The sequence below is a fragment of the Ciconia boyciana genome, chromosome 4, assembly GCF_034638445.1.
Source record: "Ciconia boyciana chromosome 4, ASM3463844v1, whole genome shotgun sequence".
NCBI lineage: Eukaryota > Metazoa > Chordata > Aves > Ciconiiformes > Ciconiidae > Ciconia > Ciconia boyciana.
This window is the reverse complement of record NC_132937.1, coordinates 63,222,788-63,243,778: the sequence shown is the minus strand read 5'-3', so window position 1 is coordinate 63,243,778 and position 20,991 is coordinate 63,222,788. Positions and strand designations below refer to the sequence as shown.

The window sequence follows — 20,991 nt, the reverse complement described above, 5'->3', positions numbered from 1 at the left end:
GCCAACTCTATCATCACTTAAATTCGAAATATCATAGTGAGGAGCGAATGAATCTTTTTAAGGATAGGATGACTAAAAAGAAAATCTCATACAATTTTGCTTTTCTTCTTGACATTGCAACAGAATTTGTCTTTTATGTTTTCTCATGTGTCTTCCTGATATTTTGGAGTCTTTTAAATCAAACACAAAAAAATACCATGTACCAACTCTGAATTTAGAAATACACTCCTCTTACAATAGTAAATAACTCTCTGGTTACATTCCTGGTAATTCAAAACAGACTAATGTTGGGTTTTGTTGTACTGTCAGTCTCCTCTGAATTTCTCTTCTAAGGCATCTGTTTAACAATAGAACTGTAGAATTTATCTTTTTATGAAATAATCTTTGCTGATCATATGCAGACTTGTCCTGCAGCAAGTGCGTGTTTGGTATTTAGTTGTCTCTTGAATTACTGAAATTTCTTTCTCCAAGGCCTGTGCAGTAGATCCTGAGAAGCATCAGGCATAATTATTGAGAGTAAAGGGAAGGAGATTATTTTGTTATCTCTATATTCACATTAACATGATTTTGAAGTGGTAGCTTTCAGTTTTCTATACGTCTGTTTCTACAGAACGCTGTAGATCTGAAAAACAAGCAAAATGCTTTTCCTCCTGTATGCACACTGCAATCAGATGCGTGATTATTATAGCTTGTGTAGACACGCTTGTGTTAGCTTTAATCTCACTAGTTCATGTACCAGCAGTAGCAAAGCTGTGGTAACGTAGTCCTCTGTTAGGGGTATGCAGGCTCATTTTGTTGTACATTGGATGCTTACTCAAATTAATTGCCCACAGTGACGTCCGTGTTTCTGTATTTTAACTGTTTTGTTATATGAGGCTAACAAAATTAAGTGTAATTGAGGTATATCTTAACGTACTGCAGTCATATCTCCTAATTGCAGTGCAGATGCAGCCTGTAAGGCAGCAAGCCCTACTCTCTCATTCTTCTGACAGATGATTAGAAAGGTCTGCTCTAGTTTGATAGTTTTAGGATGACCTTCTATCAGAAATTTGCAGGAATCTGGAAGTGCTCAAGCACACTATATGTAAATGAAATACTAAAAAGCTAAAATTAGCAAAGGAAGCATAAAAATAACAAAATGGAAGCCTTGCTCCTGCAGTCCAAACCTTTGTGGAGTCCTAGTGAAATCAATTCATCAGTGCTCTGGTGTATTTTATGTATAAGCCCTCATCCCGCAGTCAGATCCTTAATGAAGGAATTCTCCTGTCTCAGCATTGGTTACTCCTGTTAAAAAATCAACATGCTAATCCTTGGCTAAACAGGACTGGGAGTGTGTTTGCAAAAAAACAGGTAAAAACAGAGATAGTGACTAATACAGCATTTGTCTGATATCGGACTGGTAAGCCAGTAGAAAGGTAAATACACTTATGGGAAAGGACTTCTCTGTGTAGCTCATTTCTAAAATCTCCGTATAGGAAACATGTTAAAAAGATGGAGCCTGCTGTTTACATAATAGCAAGCAATTGTTAGTGGTGCACAGGGATGGACAGCTTGTCAGGATATTGGCATTTGACACACACTGCTCTTATTGTGAGGTAGTTCTGTAAATTCATTAAACTCGAGTTTCTTTCAGTTGTTTTAAGAATAGCAACAATTAACACGATCCAGAGATACCAGTGCAGACTTGAATGCCAACAGCAATTCAAAAGGCCATGTACACACTGTTCACTCGAGATAGGAATTCTTATTTTTGTTGGACGTTTTTGCGAAAGCTGCAGAAGATTTTCGGTAGGAGTGCTGAGGAAGCAAATGATTCTGTGACTCCAAATCCTATTTAGGAGCAAAATGCTAAATTATTTCAGGTCTTTGACCTGTGCAAATGTATTTCTTTTCATTTTGATCCTCCTTTTGTATTTGAGGATTTTGGATTACTCTTTGTGTAGTGCTTTTATATTTTCAAAAGTGATGTAAACTTTATGTGAAGAAGGTGGTGTGCAAGAAGGTAGTGTGCCAGTTTGAGTGCTACAGCCATTCTGCCCAGACTTTGATGCGGATGTTGTTTGTGTACATGGAGAGCTCGGTCTAAGTCAATAATTAGACTGGATCTAAAGGACAGATGCCATCGAGGGAAAAATTCTGGCTGTGTATTCCCACTGTTAACCCCCAGTGGGCTGGTTTGGTGAGCTAACTCAGAAGAAAACTTTTCCTTGTAAGGAACCTGGTAGCAGCTAGCCATTAAATCAGTTTAGAAGTGGTGTGAAATTATAGCTTGGGGCTGTAGTGTGACATGTGTTTAATCTAGCAATGCCAGTTTAAACACAATCCCTAGATATCATATCCTCTCAGTTCTCCTTTCTGCTTCCTCCTTTGCCCTCAGTCCTCCCACACACACACCCCCACGTTAGCTCTCATTCTCAGGGCAGAGGGAAATAACAGCAAAGCAGCTTTTTTTTTTTTTTCCTCTTTTGCTTTTTTTCTTTTTTTTTTTTTAATACTGTGCTAGGATACCTGTTACAGTTTCAGATTCACACAAATCCACCTTGACACAGCACAGGGGGTAACAGTGGTGGGGACAGATGCAGGGGAGTTGTGGGAAGCTGGGGTTCCCTCCATCCCCAAAGTATTGGCCTAAACACTTTCCCAGGACTGCCTTTCTGTGAAGCAGTTTTCTCTGTAGTGTATTTTGCATCCAGTTGGGGTATCGGTGCACTTGGTTCTCCACATCTGTTTCCCTTTGTGGGCCAGTTTAGTCACTTAAAAATGCACAGCATTACTCTACAATTTTATCTTTTGACTTGTTTTGGGGAGATGCTTTGGTAAATGCTGGGAGGTACAGAGTTCCTAAGCAGGTAATGCACTGCGCAGCTAGTACTGGAGCTGCTGTCCCTACAAGATGGGACTATTAGAAATTAAATAAGCAAGTTTGCTGCCTTGCTTCTTATGCTGAGAGAGTAAGGAAGTAGGTGCTTGAGCTCAGGAGTTACTGTACATCCCACTGGTTGCACCTGACCTGTAAATGTTTAAGCCAAACCATTCACATCGGGCTGCTGTTCTACTGAAATGTGCATTTAGCAAATGTACATTTCTTAGTGGTGTTGTCTGCCTCCACCCCCCGAGATATTGCTGTACATAGGTGAGCACTGAGCATGTGAGTGCTGAGATATAGAGGTGGCGACTCCTTTCGTGGCATACTTTACTTTGTATTTTCAAGATACAAGTAACGATTTCTAAATGCTAGTCATGGAGGATTTTGTTTTGAAGCATAAAGTGATTTTTTTTTTTCCTGCTCTCTGGAAAAGGAGATACAGTTTATCAGAAATTATGCTTTGAAATTACATGTTTATATGCAGGTGATCTGTTTTGATATTTAAGTAATATATCTGTTCCAGGCAACTAGTTTGCAAAAAATAAAATCTTTCCTTTTAGGTTTGAATTTTAATCCATGTATTTTGTAACGATATTTTTTCAGCAGGAGGAAGAAAAGTATGGTGTGGTGCTGCAAGGCCTCAATTTTTACTGACCAATTACCGCAAGCACAGCAATTTACAGCAGCACAGTTGGTGTTTAAAGTTCACTGGAGCTACAGCTCCCCTGGCCATAAAAATAATTTATATCTCTGTGAATACCGCTGGTGTTTTTTTCCCCTCAGCTTAACAAAGGGAACCAGGGCAAGCACAAGATGCCTCCTGCCTGCATGCAGGCAGGCTTTGAAGGGGCAGCCGGGGTGGCGATGGGGATGCGGATGGGGATGTCCAGGTGGTGGTTCCGCTGGTGCTCCCACGGGTGGCAGTGGGCTGCCGCCTCCCATCACATCCCTCCCGTGTCTGTCGCCTGTAGGCTTTAATTGCACGCCACTACTGCCAAAATCGTCGTTTTACGGAAAGATGGGAGGTGCCTGTGTTTCGGCGCGAGTGCGCTTTGCTGTTTAGTTTAACGTAGGTGCTATGAGGTGCTGAGGGATTTGTGGCTTAGTTGGGGTGGGGGGGTGTTGGTATTTGGAGTGCAACAGATGGGGTCTGTTGCCAAAAGGGGGTGCGTCTCTGCTGTGTGCGTGGGTGGAAGTCGGTCTCCTGCTGTATTGCAAAGTCGTCAAACAGGTAGCTTTCCTGGAAACACTTTGTTTGGGAAAGAACACTGAAGAGCTGCGGATTACGGGAACACTGCTGAGCAAAATGCCTCAATCTTTGTGTGCCTTGTTGCTTAACACCGGAGAAATAATAATGTCTAGTTCGGTAATACTTAAAAGGAGATTTGGTTCATTTTAAACCATTTAAAGTTGTTCTGTTGACAGGTAATACTTCAGACTTTCAGCAGAAAAGTGTGGTGTTTATAAAAGCTTTAAATTTTCTTGCATTTCAGATCGCCTTTATTTTGCCATTCTCTGCCAAAAACCAAAGAGTGGAGCTGCAAATACTCATTATTTCTGCATAGATGATGAACTTGTATATGAGAAGTAAGTACAGATTTATTTTTTCCTGTTTTTTACAGATCATTGAAATAAATTAGTCAGAACAACAGCAATGAGGAACCAGTCTAATTGACATTCTGTTTTTAAACGTAGCTGAGGGAAACATACATTCCTGTTATAGAACTAATTACACGAGTTTGGTCCTCTCAGACTTATCTGCCATGATGATTTATATGTCTTGGAATGGTTTCTTGGCTTCCCATCAGGATTTCTTAAAAATCTTTTAAAAGCAGAAGCTTTCATTGTACCCATTCTTGTTAGAAGACACAGGAACATGATGCAACTATATATATTCAAAAGTGCACACTGGACTGCCAAGCTGAAGGGGATGTCTTTGGTTGCTCAAGTATTAAGTGGAATGTCTAAACTTCCTAGAATAAGAAAAGAAACTGGCAAAATCAATTCAAGTCTTTATGAGCTGACAATGGATATGTTATTTCCCCTGTAGTGAACAGTGTATGCCTTTGTATGTGATCTGGAATGCTGCTAATTTTTAAAATATTTTTGACCAAGAGTGTGCTTACTGTTTTTGAAAGTACTAATCAATCTTTATTCTCTGTGCTCACTTTTCTCTAGCAATATTAATTGTCTTCTTTTGAAGTAGAACTTTTGGGTTGCTCTTAAAATAGAGGTTCTAAACTGGTGTCACAGAGTGATAACAGTAGTGAGAATTTTTCAAGCCTTGAGTATTCCAGTTTGTTTTCAAGCGGTGGTATGTGGAAAACAAAGAAAAAAGTTTTAGTCCCTGTTTGAAGATGACAAAACTGTTTCCCCCAACAAAACAGTATATATGTAAGAAGGCATTCTTGTTTTTAAAATGAGGCACATATATCACATATATATAATTACTCCTTGCTTTGTGTATCTGATTAAAAGAAAAGGCATTTACAGAGGTCATGTACAATTTTTCCCATTTCTCCTACCAGCTTCTATGCAGACTTTGGACCACTCAATCTGGCAATGGTCTACAGATACTGCTGCAAGTTAAATAAGAAATTAAAGGTAACACTTGGTTTTTTTGTTCACTATTCTTGACTTTTTAAAGAACAAAAACAAATGGGCCAAAAGTTGGTGTTTTTTTGGCGTGCTTTCCTGGGTTCCTAATCCAGCTAAGTTTTGAATATGAACACTACATTTTATTAAGGTGAATTTACAGAGGAGGAGGATCAGGAGGGAAAACCCACTTACTTTTAAGATCCAGAAGATGCACCACTGTGGCAGTAACTAATGTTAAGCTCCTAAAAGATTATCTTCTCTGAGGGGTGCTCAGTAATTTCCAGGATTGGACTCTTGATAGAGCATAGTGTCTTTAAAACAGAGAGTTCCTATGTTAATTAACACGAATGACTTCAAGTTAGTTGACCTCTAACAGATGTTGGAGTATAAAACCTGTTAGGCAGATAAAAAAGCTTATTAGCATTAATGTGAATCACAGTTTGCCTCTTCAAAACTGCTTAGATCTTGAAACTGCCACTGAACTGTGAAAACTGGGAAGTATGCAGAATATTATAGTTTAACAGAGGGTTGGTTTTTTTTATTATTCCTTTATGTCTGTCACTGGTATTAGTTTGCATAATTCAGACTCGTTTTGTCCCTGTAGCACTATGAACAGGTTTGTTGGAGACAGGATTCTCTGATTTTTGTTTACAGGATGCTCTCTGAAGCAACACAAGTCTATATTACAATCCCTTTTAATATCTTGGGTTTGATATTGGAGAGGCGTGTTAGGATTGCTGAGAACATACTACTGCTAGTGATCTGGCGTTTATTTGTCTTGAGTGCGTTGAATAGTACCTGAGCAAGTAACATTGCTATTTAAATAGTGACATTTTATGATAGCTTAGCAGTTGATCAAAGTATACAGTTTCAAGCGCATCACAATTTGTTTTAAGGGCCAGTTAGGGGATAGTTTTTGCTGCCACCACAGACGTAAGTGTCCTTTCTATTGGCGATGCCATTCCACCCCGTTTCTAAGATAATTGGAGAAACTATATGCCAAGCTGAGATGAAATTTTGAAGTTCCTTATGATAAAGTTTAGAAATACTTTTAAAACATTTTTAATCTAAGCATGTATTTTCCAGTGGTTCTGATCCTTAGAAACAACTACTAGTTGATTTATCTAGGGTCAGGTTTTCTTTAAGAACAAAAAAGTCTAAATTATGTTTTAAAAACTATTGTGACTTTAACATGCCTGTGATATTTTTGAGAATACCACTTTGTATTTACTTCTCATAAACACCTATCTGTTACATAGGGCTTGAGGTCAGAAATACTAAATGCATTTAAGGAGAAAAAGAAAGATTACTGTAATTCGTATCAAAAATTATTTAGGCTGGATACTGGGAAAAATACTGGAACAATTAGGTGGGGATGCAACAGAGTCTTTCAAAGCTGTTCAGGGACTAGTCTACGCTATATTTGGTCCTCTGAATACAGGTGGCTGAAAGTAGGTGAACAGACCCTTGCATTCCTCTAGTTTTATAAAAAAAGGCATGAAGAGTCTAAAATGCAAAATCATAATCTTGTTCATTTCTTGATACAGTCATTTTCATTGATAAGGAAGAAAATAATTCATTATACTGGCTTCGATCAGAAAAAACAAGCAAATGCTGCATTCCTCATAGGCTCCTACGCAGTAAGTATTTAAATTTTTACATTACATCAGCTTGCTAAATGTGTTCATTTTTTCATACTCAATTTTTAAAACAGCAAGATAAAACCAATTATTTTCTCTTGAATAATCTTCCTACTAATGTATTTTATAGTAAGGTACCACATACTAAGACAGTTTTTAAAGTCTAGCAGGTATGTGAATGGAGTTGTGTGGTTTTGTTTTTTTTCATCTCTACTGCAATCTGTGCTGCTAAGAAATAAAAGCACCACTGAAAAAAAAACTTTATGAATATTTTCATTTAGAAAAAATGACTGCTTCTTGATGTTTTTCCTTTCCCCCACCTACACACACTTTTTCCTTTTTTAAAATAGAGAAATATTATCTTCCACAAAGTACAGTATATCATTTCCCATTGCATGCACATCTAAATATACCCAGCTGCTTCTTTTCTAATGTAAGGTGATCTCTTCAGTTAACCTAGGAGAAGGAGTGAGATCATGTGGTAGGCTTAGAGCTGATATAAAGCCTGGGAATATACAAGGTGGCTGGAAATGTACTGAGCCAGGCCCCTGACTGCAGAGCGGAAAATGACTGGCTTTACATCACAACTGCATGTGTTTGGTACACAAAAGTGTAGTCAAGCAATAAAATGCTGAATGCTTCAGAATGAAAGATGCAATGTACCATATTCATGTTCTGCTTTGACTTGTAACACACCTTGATTGTAACCATGTCTTTTGTTTACTGATAATAAAATGAAGTGAGAACCTATGCATTTTTTGATGTTGGAGATTTGAGGTGTCAAAGTTCATGTAGCCTTAGGTCATTCCTACTTATTAGCTGCAAGGCTATACAGTACTTGCTGTGATGCTGGCAGTCTCCTTGCTGCCTCTCTGCATTGTGCAGGAGGTCCATTTCCTGCTCCCCAGGGTTTCTTTGTTGTCTTCTACAGTACTTATTACAAATTAAGAACGATTTCAAAATATGTCGCTCTTGGTGTTTGAAACACCGGTGCTTAGGAATGTTGCTGTAGACCTTTGTCTTTTTAAACCACGTGAAAACTCACAACAGGAGTTACTGAACTTGTTTGCAGTTACATTGACAAAACAGCTGCAGCTTTTAGGAAAACTACTTCTTCCTAGTGACTTGATCATAAAGGAGGCCCAGAAAGTGAGAGGGGACTGGCTTCAGCTATCAGCCATTATTTGGAAGGAAGTGAGTTTTGTTTTTCCCTAAACTTTTGTTCTGAATATATGTAGTAGTATTGTGCAGCACAGCAGCTGACATTTTGAGCAGAATCCACAGTACGGAAAATTAACTAATGGCAAAACAATCTAATATGAAAATACTGTGGTTGACTATGTAAAAGGATACAAAAAACCTAACACAAATCTTATTTCTGATCATCCAGTAACCCTGCCATGTTGCAGTAACAACATGGAGTTGAAGGGGAATGCTTGAACAGACTTGAATAAAACTCTAAGATTAATATGTATGGATTATGACAGTCCAAAGCACGGTAATTAAAAATGGAGGCTGTTGGAGAGAGGAGTGGGCAGTTTTTGCTTCCAAGAACTGCAAGTGAAGGAGGTGGGAGCTGCAGAGTACAGAAAGGATGCTAACGCAGATCCAGCTGAAGTATGACACAAGATCATGACTGACTAGCCAATGTGTGCGGGGGGGCTAGTTGCAGACAGCTAGCATATGGCAGAAAGAGGCTGGTCAAAACCACTGGTAATTTTCAGAGTTCAGAGACTTGTGCTTTGGTTATTGCATTGTACAAGCTGAATATTTTGGCGGTTTCCCTTAAACTCCCATGGCAAAGTGAAGCACTATGTGAGTATCGTCCCCTCCTTGAATGGGGGCCTGTCTGTCTTGTGTAATCGCTAGTCCTAGATGGTGAGGTAGCTCTAGCTGGATGCCAATTTTTTTTCCAGTGCAACAGACTTTGGCTTTGATACTGCTTTTTCTCTAAAGTAGGGTACAGTTTCTTCCCAGATTGATGTGGGAGGAATTCCAGTGAAGGAAGATCACAGACGAAAGACTGTGCCCATGAGGCTTACTTTTTTTCCCTGGTGCCCTTTGATGATCTTTCATGAAGAGGCAGGCTTAATTACAGCACTCACTGCTGAAGTGTTTAAATGTACACGTCCCACGTTTCTACTTTCTGCAGGGAGAATTGGATTGTTCTCTATGGGGCGAGCAATGGTATAGGATCTGTTCAGAATGCATGATAAATATATGTCTACAAGCATATTTCCTGATTGAAAGGAAATATATTGAGGCCTTCTTTATTTAAAACGTGTAGGCTTAAGCATCCACCTACTTCTTCAACATGCTTTGCTTTTTGATGAAGAAGGATCCATCCAGCTATTGGTCAAAACTTTAAGAAGCTTTTCTGTAGTTTTAGTTAATCAGACCATGTCCTGTTGGTAATGCTCTTCTCTTCTTGAACTGAGTATCATCATTTATTTCTGATCCCTTACAGTGTAAGTGGTAGGTTGCCACTGTATTTTGTTTTCTGTGCATTGAATGTGGTTTCTTGTCTGATTTTGGTTTTTCAGTTTCGTGGTGGGTTCCCATTTCAACAGTTTACCTTAGGTTGAGGAACTGTGTGGCAATGCATCAGGTTGGAGGAGTTCAGGTGGGAAGAGCGAGGAGGTAGAAAGGGAAAGTAGCCTTCGCAGAGTTAGCTGTGAAAATAGTACTTGCCTGCATGTGTTGTAAGGCCTTTGATAATTTAAGCTTAGTTTTGGGTGCAAGGTGCTCCATAGGTGCAGGAGCTTTAAGTTACTTCTTAGGAATAACAGGCTGCCAGGTTTTCAGGAATAGCACAGACACAGTAAGTGTGTGTGCTTTCTGGTTTTGTTCTCTTTTTCTTAAACACAGTCACATTTTAACTATAAAACTATAATGAACTGTATATAACTAGTTCTCCTCTGGAACTTGTATGTCCTCAAAAACATTCAATATTTTTATGCTAGCAACTTCCAAGCCTATCATTTTAAGGGCTTGTTGACCTTAAATTTGTATTCTTAAACCGAATATTATTTAACTTCTGCTTAAAGGAACTGGGATACATTAGCATGGTTTATCATTCAACATCTTTTGTTTAAATATATATGTGTGTGTATATATATGATGTGAGGATATGCTCATTTTGACTACTAAGGCAATTATGAAAGTCTTCATTAACTGTGGTGAAGCGTAAGGGCAGCTGTTAGTGTTCTGGTTTACAAGCAAAGTCTGTTCGCAGTCTTTTCTTCACAGTTGGTGTGTTTTAATGTTTCCCCCCCTCCCCTTCATCTAACTTGTCTTTCTTTCCTCTTCAGTGGAGATAGTTTCTGAACTCTCCAGGCTACACACTTCTTTCTCCCCCCTCCCACATCTGCTGCTTCCTTCCAGGTGTACTTTGATGTGACAGCACAGCGTAACTCAAGCTACAGGGCTCTTCAGTATAACATGGCCTTAAAAGTGAAGAACAAAGTTTTCAAATATATTGTTATATATGTAGTTTTAGAATAAAATATGATTTTTTAGACTAAATCTTAACAATTTAGATCTTAATCGCTTTATTGTTCATCTTCCATCTATTTTAATTCTGTATTCTGTTTCATTTTTACAGATGATATACTGCATAATGGGAATAATATTCTTCTGTGTAGATTAGCATAAATTTGGCACATTCAGCCACACAAAGGGTAGCCAGAATTCGGTGTGTTGGGGTTGAATGTTTACGCTTTATTTGGGTGGAGGGGGTGAGGGGAAAGAAGGGAGGGGGGAAAAAAAACCTTTGTTCTTCACCTTTTAAAGAAAAATTGCTTTTCCTTGGAAGCTATCTGCACTGTTCAGGCCTTACCACTCTACCAAAGCAGCAGTGATCTTCTGAGTTGATCTCTACAGTGGCTTCTCTTGATTTTCGCCAGGACTTGGCTGTGGGTGAGGAAAGTCTGCTTCTTTCATCATTGCTCCTTCTATATTAAGAAAGAAAATGTACCCTCTGTGTTCTGTCCACCCAATTCCCAAGCTCCCCCCTCTCCCTTTGGCTGCATTAACTTAGTAACAGTGTTTTTTTTCTCAGGCCTGGCACTAATAATGTACTTGGAGGGTGACCCTCCGAGGGTACCGCCCCATGAACTGCTGTAATTCAGGTCACCTTCTCCAGGACTCATCTCTGTACTTTGTCTATTTTCTCATCTTCTTTCTTCAGGGTAAGCAGCGTTTCCTTCATCCGTTCTGATCCGTAGTACTGTTTTTTTGCCTTTTCAATTTGTTAGTGTCCTTTCTAGCTGTGGGCCTAATGCTGGGTAGAAGCTGGAGGTTACAGAAGCAATTAGCACCCGTCTGTGTGATGTTGAACTGCTCTGTTCCTACCGTGGCATTTGCAGAATTATCTCTGTCTAAGCTGTGGGAACGCAGGCAAACCTGTTTGAGTAGTAGTCCAGGCTGAGTGGTGGTAAATGGGTAACTACAGCAGCGCTCAAATTACAGGTGGGTAAACCATGTTTACCCTCAGCTGCGTTTTGGTGAGAGGTGCTTGTGCTTGACAAGCAAGTGGCAGAGATGAGATGGGCAAAGTACTGGCCTTTCATTTGAGCAAAAGTTGCCTCGAGTCTTTTTGGCTTTCTGTGTTTGTGTCCTCTAAAAAGCTACCTTCTCTGAACTGTATTTGGGAAATTGTGATTAGTCTTCATGATGGCAGATTTTCCTGCTGTTTGTACTAGGTTCTTCCTCACAATGTTCTTACCAGACTGCTTGTCTCCATAGGAGAAGAAGGGTTGCTCTTTGGGGTCCCTCACTATAGTACTAGCTTGCTTTCTTAGCTGTCATGAAGTGCTGTCACTGATGTGCCCAGCCCGGTCAGTTCCCAGGGGGGTTTTCTATACCTCCCCTCCACTGTTTAAAAGGTAATTGGAGGTTTTTTGCTTTTGTTTATGATGAACAAAGAGAGTTGCCAGAGACAGGCAGTTATTCCCTCTGTGCCACTTTTATCCACTTAATGACTGTTTCTGCTAATGAAGGGACTGTTGGCCATGTGTGCATTTCTTCGGTACACCACAAGTCCATACAGGAAGCTTTTTATTCTAATATATTTCTGTTTTAATTTTGCTATATTTAACCTTTTCTTCTAAGGAATATTGCTAGAAAATTTAACATATTAACTGACTAGTATATCCAATGGAGGTTCTAATGAAATAAAATAATATTTAATACTTTTAAGTTATAGTAACATGACGCATGTGTGTGAGCTTGTGTTTGAGTCTGGTCACACACAGTAGTTATTTGTATTAATTCAGAATGGGCGGGCTGTGATTATTTGCAGTTTACAGCAGTTCAGGCTATTTTGGGTGAGTGACATTTTTGGAACATAGTTGTATCACACGAAATTTGCTTGTAAGCAGTTTAAAATGAATCATCTCATTATTTTCTTGCTTTTAAGTCAGTGTGGTTGGTAAAATGTGTGATTTAGGTAGCAACCTTAAGTAGATTTCGCAGTTAAGGGTGAGCAGGTGGATAAACTTGATTACACTAAGCACATCATAGACCTGAATTTAAAGTGCTATTTACAGACTTGAGTTGATACAGTTTCTAACAGTACAGCATATTTAAATATCCTATTTAATTTTCCTGAAAAAGCAACAAGTTATGTCATAGACGATTATTATCAAACATGTTTTGTCTTGCATGCAGCATTACTATTTCACTTGGCAATCCCATGTATTGAAGATTAAGATGCATTTTTCAACCACAGCCTCCTTTCCTTTTCTACCAGGAATACTTTTCATCCTATTGTGAATACCATTTTCATGATTGTAACACTAATCAAGGAAACCTTTGTTTAAAAAATAGGGTTGGTTTGAAAACACTAATATGAATCAGACAATAACATGGCTTGCTAAAAGAACTCTCATTCTATGGTGATTTTAAATGCTCATAAATAAAGACTGGGTCGCCGAGTCCTGCAAGCCCTTCTATTTCATTCAGTGAACATTATAGCAGCTGTTTGACTACTCAGCAGTGTTGGCAGGAGCAGTGCTTGAGTGCACCTTTCCCAGTACTCAACGCTTGGATGGTTCTTGACCATTCACAGAGCTGCCTGCAGTCCCTTAATTAGAAACAGATGTCCTAAATGAAAAGGATGATTAGAGCAATGTTAATGGTTCAACTGCTCATCACAAATTTCTGGCTGTATTTTGAAGTTAAGTAGGATTTTTTTTTTTTGTATGCATAAAGAAAGCAAATTTCTAAATTGTTGGTACACAAGTGATTACACAGTGTGATAAAACAGTATGTTATTTTGGCTTGAAAGATGTCAGTTCCTTATTGTAACAATTTCCCTGGAAGGTACTTAAGTAAGAGATTTGTAAAGGATTTTAAGAGTTTTTCCATGGGTATTTTTTTTGTGCGTGTGCGTGTGTGTGTGTGTGTGTGTACGTACGTACGTACGTACGTACACCCATCTGCACTTCCATAGGATTGTAGGAAAATTCTAAAAGTGATGCAACTGTACTTGTGGATGATTTGTTTCAAGTCTGCTGAATTTTCTAAGTTTTTTTAAAAAGCTGGGGTTTTTTTTAATATTTGCCTAACCTGCAGGAAAGGAGTCCCTTGAGAAATCAATGTAAAATTCTAATAGACTTTTCTCCATTTGTATGTACAAGAATGGACAAAAACTATCCCAGAAAATGCATGCTTCTGCTAAATAACAGTTAATATAATTGCTTGAAATTTATTTTAATATTTTTCATCATTTTAATAGTCCTTCTTGTTGGCTACTTTATTGGCATTAACTTAAGAAAACAACTTTGTGAAAGTTTCTGTCATCTTAGAAAGCACGGCAGAAACATGACTTATAATCAACATCTGGACAAACTGGTTTCAGCTGTTGCATATTTTGATTTCTGGAGATTATGTCTTTTCCCATTTCCCCTCCTTCCCCCAGCAAATACCTTATGAATTTAAAAATATATCTTTGTTTTGTTACTCATCAGACCAGCATTTCCATTCTCTTCTTTTCTGAAACTTCAGTTCTGCTTACTGCCTTAAAAAGTCCTTCTCTCTTTCAATACTTATGTCTACTACAGGTCTCTCTGATCACTTTTACTTTCTGTCTCTCATTTACTGACTTTCTTTAGTCCTTTGTTCACCCACATCATTCCAATGAAATTGTTCACCTTCAAGGCTTTAGTGGCCTCCTCCTGGTCAGAAGCAGTATTATATAGTTATATATAACTATATAATATTTATATATAATATAATATAACTATATAACTATACAATATAACTATATAATAGTTATATATAATATAATATAGTTATATATAATAAAATATGTAAAATATATATATAACTATATATATATAACTATATTACGGTTTCAGTTTGTGTCAGGAGTATGTTTTTGAAGTGAATCTTTCCTTAAATCCTGTTCACTGCATTTTGGTTCACTTCACAGAGCAATCTAGGAGCAATCCCAACAGGTCATGGGTTTTAAGTCCACAGGACCAGACTAGCACAAGCTGTTAAGTTTAAAAGCTGCTGGAATTGGATAGTGCAGATGTCAGATCTTCAGTGCTGTCTCTCAGTCTACAGATCCATTTCTGCTGGTGCACACTACTTCCTAATGCAGATTTGGCCTGTGCTGCCTTGACATCTGCTGCTTCCCCAGGCTTTGCTGCTCCTTCCCTAACTTCTTCCGTCTTACCTGTTTCCATATCTGGAATTTGGTTCACCCACAACCTGAACCCAGGCTCACCCGTGTTCAGCCTCCATCCAGACTTGCTTGCATCCAAGATTTCCAGCTGGGTGCTCTCTTATGGTCTTAAGCTGTGGCAGAAACTGATCCTGTTTCCACTTTGACTGTCACAGCTTCTTGTGTTGTGTTACTGCCAGGATACTTTCCTTGTGAAGTAAGTATCTGTTTATGGTCTTTCCCATTCTGTGCAGAGACTGAATGTCATTCTTCCCTCTTGAAGCACTCCACCATTGCACCTGTCCAGATATCCTCATGCTAACCTAATTTTTTTTGTAAGCCACTTTTCACTGAGAATACCATCTGACTATTTCATCAACTGCTGTCTCTGCAACTGTTCACGTCGTATCTTGTGTGTGTAGTAGTGTCACAGCTGAAGTGTAGCAGGATCTCTCCTTGCTTCAGAAAATTCTGAGAAGTCCAACTCGAAGAGCTTCCTTCTTCAGTGAATATACTGTATGTTGCTTCCATTGTACAGGAAGTACTGCCTATTTCTGCTTTGTAGCTTGTCCACATTGAAAAATGCCATCTTCTTGCAGTGTGCTTTTTGTACGTACTAAACGATGGTAGTCATTGGGTTTTTGTGTCAAAATCAGGTTGGCTTTTTTAAGTGTCCTTGTATGTAGCAAGTGTTCATATAACTATGTTAAGGAAAGTCCATACACATGTGCATGTATGTTAAAATGGTGTTTCAGCAACTTCACTGGTGATGTAATTTCAGAAGTTGGATCTGTGCTTAAGAACTAACATGTTTCAGTATACTGTAATGTTATTTAGACTTATTTTAATACAACACTTAACGTTATGGAAAAAACTTGCCTCTTGCCGCTGTTACACTTGCAAACAAATGCTTCTCCATTGAAGCTTGTTTTCTTTAAGAAGCTGGTAAAAGCTCAGCTGAGATACAGGAGAAATCCTTGGTCTTTCTGAGCAACATGTGCTTCCAGGATTAGCTAGTATTAGCTGCATTTCTATTTGCCTGTTGTACAAGTAGTACTCTCTGTATATTAGCCAGCCTTACAGCACTGAATCCCAAGTTTTTTCCAGGTGACTCATGTCTGGCTACAAACTCTGATTCTGCTCTTTAATTACCTTCTGTTTGCTCATGCCATTTCATGTCTCCGGTTTGTAAGTTTTTCTGGAGCAGGCTCTCGATAAGCAAGCAGTGCTAGATTTATATGGTTGCTAGCAATATGTATTCACTGTGCTGCAAGATGCAAAGTATGACTGTATTAAAGCCCACAACTTGAAATTTCTTGGAACATAACCTTTATATCAAATTCAGGCAGTGAATATGTCTGCAGAACAGAAAGTGAACTCTGGCATCTGAGGAGCAGCTATTCAATGATATATTGGGGGCTTTTTAAGTCTCTTTTCTATTCCAGGTGTATGCTTGCAAATACAAATGCAAAAGTCACTTACCCCTCCCCAGTGAAAGCACACACACACACACACACACAAAACATGCAGTTTTCATTACTTAACTAAACTACTTAAACAAGGCAGATTTTTTTTCTTTGGTTTTGCTAATTGCACAGAAAGAACGCTCAGAAAATACTTAACACAGTAATCAAATCAGAGGAAAAATGAAAGGGGTCACCTGTTGCCATGTATGTTTTAGCTGTCTGTTTAGGATATGTTTCAAACTGGGTTTTTTGGGTTTTTTTTAGCAACATCTGTTCCACCTCCCATTCTCACCTCACAAGAATAAGAGAGAGCGTGTGTGTGTGAGAGAGAGAGAGAGAGGATGTTGAAGGTATGTTAAGCCATTTGTTCAAACTGGCTTTGCAGCAGCATCAAAGACATTTGAAAGGCAATGCCAACTTTAAAAAGAAAAAAATGTCAAAAGCAACAGAAAACAAAAATGCCACACTTAGATTTTTGGGGGATGTTTAATTAATACTCATTAGGAGTCTTACTTTCACAAAACCTCTAAGGAAAAAGGTCATTAATATAAGAGATGTACATAATTTTATTGAACATTAATGAAAAAATAACTTTCTGTAGTGTCTTAAAGCTGAGTTAATGCAGTGTTAAAGAGAAAGTATTAACTTGAAATTACTGAATATTGACCTGTTAATGACAGGTTGTTATTAAAAGTTGTTATCTCCTGGCCGTGCTGGGGATGGTGTTTGATGGTATTGGAAGATGTGATTTGCATAAAAGAGGAGTTTTACAATATGCTTTAAGGACACCTTCGGGTTAGAGGCTATCCAAGGGGGATCAGGCATGTCATGGTGGAAGACCATATGGATATTTGTCATGAGTTGGTCCTTTGTGAATTCTTTTCTGAGTGTTTTTGACAGTAGAAAGTTTGATACTTAGTGCTTCAAGTATGTTACTTCATTCTGTTCTTAGGATTTTGCTTCTGAAGCTACAGATTTCTTTTTTTTTTTTTTCCTTTATGGCATCTGGATTTAGTTACTGGATACTGCCTCACCAGTGCAAAGGAGGAAGTACAGGATTTGGAATAACACAAATGTACTGCTGTAGGAAAATCAAAACATACATGAATTACTGTTTTAATCTTGTCTGCTGAGTGTACACACTGTTTTGTAGACCAGATGAGTCATAGCTTTGCTGATATCTCCGTGGGTTTTTGTGTTTTGAGTTACATCTTAAAAGCTTAATTAAAAAAAAAAAAAAATCTACAAATTGGTCCAGCAGAAACATGGAAGAATCCAGATGGACAGAAGCTTTTTCACTGTAGCCTATAGTTGAACAACTCCTGCACAAATCTATAAATTTTGTTTAAAAATATATATTCCTCTAGGTATTATATATTGTTTGTGTTGGTTTTATTGTTCACATTTGCATGCATTTGTTCTTGATGCCACTCTTTCCCAGCACTTCTGAGCTCTGTGATAATTAATTATGCCTTCTGTAGTAAGCAAATAACTTGAAGTTATTAATATCAATCTTAAAATAATATTTTTATTTTATTTTCTGTCTTTTCCACAAAAATAGGTAATATACCTGAGAGAATCCCCAGAAGACGTGTACAGGCTTATATTGGCTGGAAACATTTCATATCTTCCTTTCAGGTAAATAACAAGTTGTTGGAACTTTCTGTACCTTGATATTTTGAAGAAGAATATGGCATTTATCAGTACTGATTTGGGGGGGGGGGTTTGCTGAAGTTTTAACACGTGACACATTCACTGCCTGAGCTTTAAGTGCAGACTGCTGAACAGGGGTTTTAGCAGCTGATACTGAAGCGTACTGACAGAAGGTGAAGGAGCCACGCTGCTTTGTATGCACTCTTGTTGAGCTTTTTGATCTACGTTCCTTTGCACTTGGCAGTCTGGTTTTGCACCAGTAGTTGACAGTTAAACGTATCAAAATATCTGTCATTCATCACAAATGGCTTGTAATACTTTTAGCACTCCATTTTTCCCACTTGTCGAATGTATGCAGCAACCCACAAATACTGTTTTGTGCATAAAGAATGCTAGCTAACCTCATATGATTTAGTGTAACTTTAAAGTATTTATTTTTACCAATGAGGAAATGTGTAAAACCATTGGTTCATGGTTGCTTGACCCTGAGGAAATGTAATCCTAGCTGTTTCAGACCACAGAGTTCTCTTTGTAGTATATGCTGTGCTGCTTAATGTAGCAAATAAAGTCGATACATCATGCAGAGGAACAACTTCTTAATTTCTTCCAAACAAGAGTTTCTAAAACTTGAACTAAACTCACGTTCCATTGGCTGCCAGAATATGCAGAAAAGAATGTCCAAAAAACTTTTTAGGAGGCAAGTTTACTGTGCAAATATATTGTTATGGGTGATTAATTCAGTCCTTGCTTGTTTGTGTTTTCTAGCTCTCTTGCCAAGAGGTGGGCTTTTGATGATTTGAATTTCTATTACTTCCCCCCTGCCACCACCACAGTATAATGGTGTAGTAGCACCTCTCTTTATTTGCATATTTCCATCATCCCATTTCTCACTTTGAAATTCCATATTTATATTCCCAGAAGAACAAAAGTCATCCTTGGGAAGACTGTAAGGTTTGTTTCTAAATATAAAGGTGTATGTGGGTGATGGAGGTAGTGGCTTTTCACTCAGGTCATATACCCTGCCCCAATTCCCAGACCATCACTTCAACAGCACTACTGAAAGAAATGCAAAGATGTGTTATATAATTAGACTTACTGAGAGCTGACTTCTGAAGACATGTCCAGCCTCTGGGATAAAGAATACAGTCTACTGAAGCATCTGCAAACTTTACGATTTTCTTGAGTTTACTAGTGCAACTAAACCTGGTGCAAATAGAGGAATTCAAATTACGTTAATGATCAACTGAGATGTTGGTCTGGGCTTGGTTCATTTAAGATCTTCATCTCTGCAAAAAGCAGTACTTTCCCATAGAATAATAAAAAGTCAGTCAGGTAGTTGCTACTTAGGGTCATTATCAACACAAAACCTTTTGTTAGTAGGATGCAAAGAGTTTCTTTTTTCACTTATAGAATCACAGAATCACAGTGATGTTGGAAGGGACCTCTGCAGGTCATCTGGTCCAACATCCGTGCTCAAGCAGGACCACCTAGAGCCGGTTGCCCAGGACCACGTCCAGATGACTTTTGAATGTCTCCAAGGATGGAGACTCCACAGCATCTCAGGGCAACCTGTTCCAGTGCTCGGTCGCACTCAGAGTGAAAAAATGGTTCCTGATGTTCAGAGGGAACCTCCTGTGTTTCAGTTTGTGCCCATTGTCTCTGGTCCTGTCACTGAGCACCACTGAAAAGAGCCTGGCTCTGTCTTCTTTGCACTCTGCCTTCACGTTTTTATATACATTGATAAGGCTCCTCAGGGCTCCCCCCTGAGCCTTCTCTTCTCCAGGCTGAACAGTCCCAGCTCTCTCAGCCTTTCCTTCTATATGAGACGCTGCAGTCCCTTAATCATCTTTGTGGCCCTTTGCTGGACTCTCTCCAGTATGTCCATACCTCTCTTGCACTGAGGAGCCCAGAACTGGGCACAGTACTCCAGGTGTGGCCTCACCAGTGCTGAGGAGACAGGAAGGATCACTGCCCTCGACCTGCTGGCAATACTTTGTCTAATGTGGTCCAGGATACCATTAGCCTTCTTTGTCACAGGGCACATAGCTGACTTGTGTTCAACTTGGTGTCCACCAGGAGCCCCAGGTCCTGTTCTGCAAAGCTGTTATCCAGCTGGGCAGCCCTCGGGCTGTACTGGTGCCTGGGGTCGTCCTCCCCAGGTGCAGGACTTTACACTTCTCCTTGTTGAACTTCATGAGGCTTCTGTCAGCCCATTTCTCCAGCCTGTCAAGGTTCTTCTGGATGGCAGCAAAACTCTCTGGCGTATCAGCCACTCCTCCCAGTTCTGTGTCATCAGCAAACTTGCTGAGGGAACTCTCTGCCCCTTCATCCATATCATTAATGAAGATGTTGAACAGGATCAAATGCAGTATTGACCCCTAGAGTACACTGCTAGTTCCTAGCCTCCAACTAGACTTTGTGCTACTGACCACCGCCCTTTGGGCTAGGCCATTCAGCCAGTTTTCAGTCCACCTGTCTGCTCGACCAGCCTACACATCACTAGCTTGTCTATGAAGATCTTATGGAGACAATGTCAAAGGCCTTACTGAAGTTCAGGTAGACAATATCCCCTACTTTCCCCGCATCTACCAGGCCAGTCATTTCATTGTAGAGGTTTATCAAATTGGTCAAGCATGATGTTGCCTTGGTGAATCCATGCGGACTACTCCTTATGATTTTCTTGTCCTTAATATGCCTGGAAATGGTTTCCAGGATTAGCTGCTCCATCACGTCTCTGGGGATTGAGGTGATGCTGACTGACCTGTAGTTCCCTGGGGATTCTTTCTTGCCCTTCTTGAAGTTGAGGATGACATGTGCTTTCCTCCAGTCTTCAGGCATTTCTCCCAGTTGCCATGATTGATCAGAGATTGTTGAGAGTGGCCTTACAATGACATCAACCAACTCCCTCAGCACTCATGGGTGCCTCCCATCAGGGCCCATGGACCTAGGTATGTCCCATTTGCAGAAGTATTTCCTGACCTGATCCTCTTCCACCAACAGTAAATCTTCTTTACACCAGCCTTTCCCCCTGGTTTCTAGGACCTGGGATTCCTGAAGGCTGGTCTTGCTAGTAAAGACTGAGGCAAAGAAGATAGT

At 39.2% G+C, this 20,991-nt stretch overlaps 1 protein-coding gene across 7 annotated transcripts in view; it reads left to right on the top strand.

Moving 5' to 3' along the window:
* The window catches only part of CDC14B (cell division cycle 14B), a 48,199-nt gene that overhangs the window by 3,862 nt on the left and 23,346 nt on the right, over nucleotides 1-20,991 (top strand). For all 7 annotated transcript variants that reach the window (XM_072859813.1, XM_072859812.1, XM_072859809.1 and 4 more), the window contains exons 2-5: nucleotides 4,360-4,453; nucleotides 5,395-5,470; nucleotides 7,012-7,104; nucleotides 17,804-17,880. In XM_072859813.1, the coding sequence (XP_072715914.1) occupies nucleotides 4,360-4,453; nucleotides 5,395-5,470; nucleotides 7,012-7,104; nucleotides 17,804-17,880 (340 nt within the window). The remainder of the gene's footprint in view (nucleotides 1-4,359; nucleotides 4,454-5,394; nucleotides 5,471-7,011; nucleotides 7,105-17,803; nucleotides 17,881-20,991) is intronic.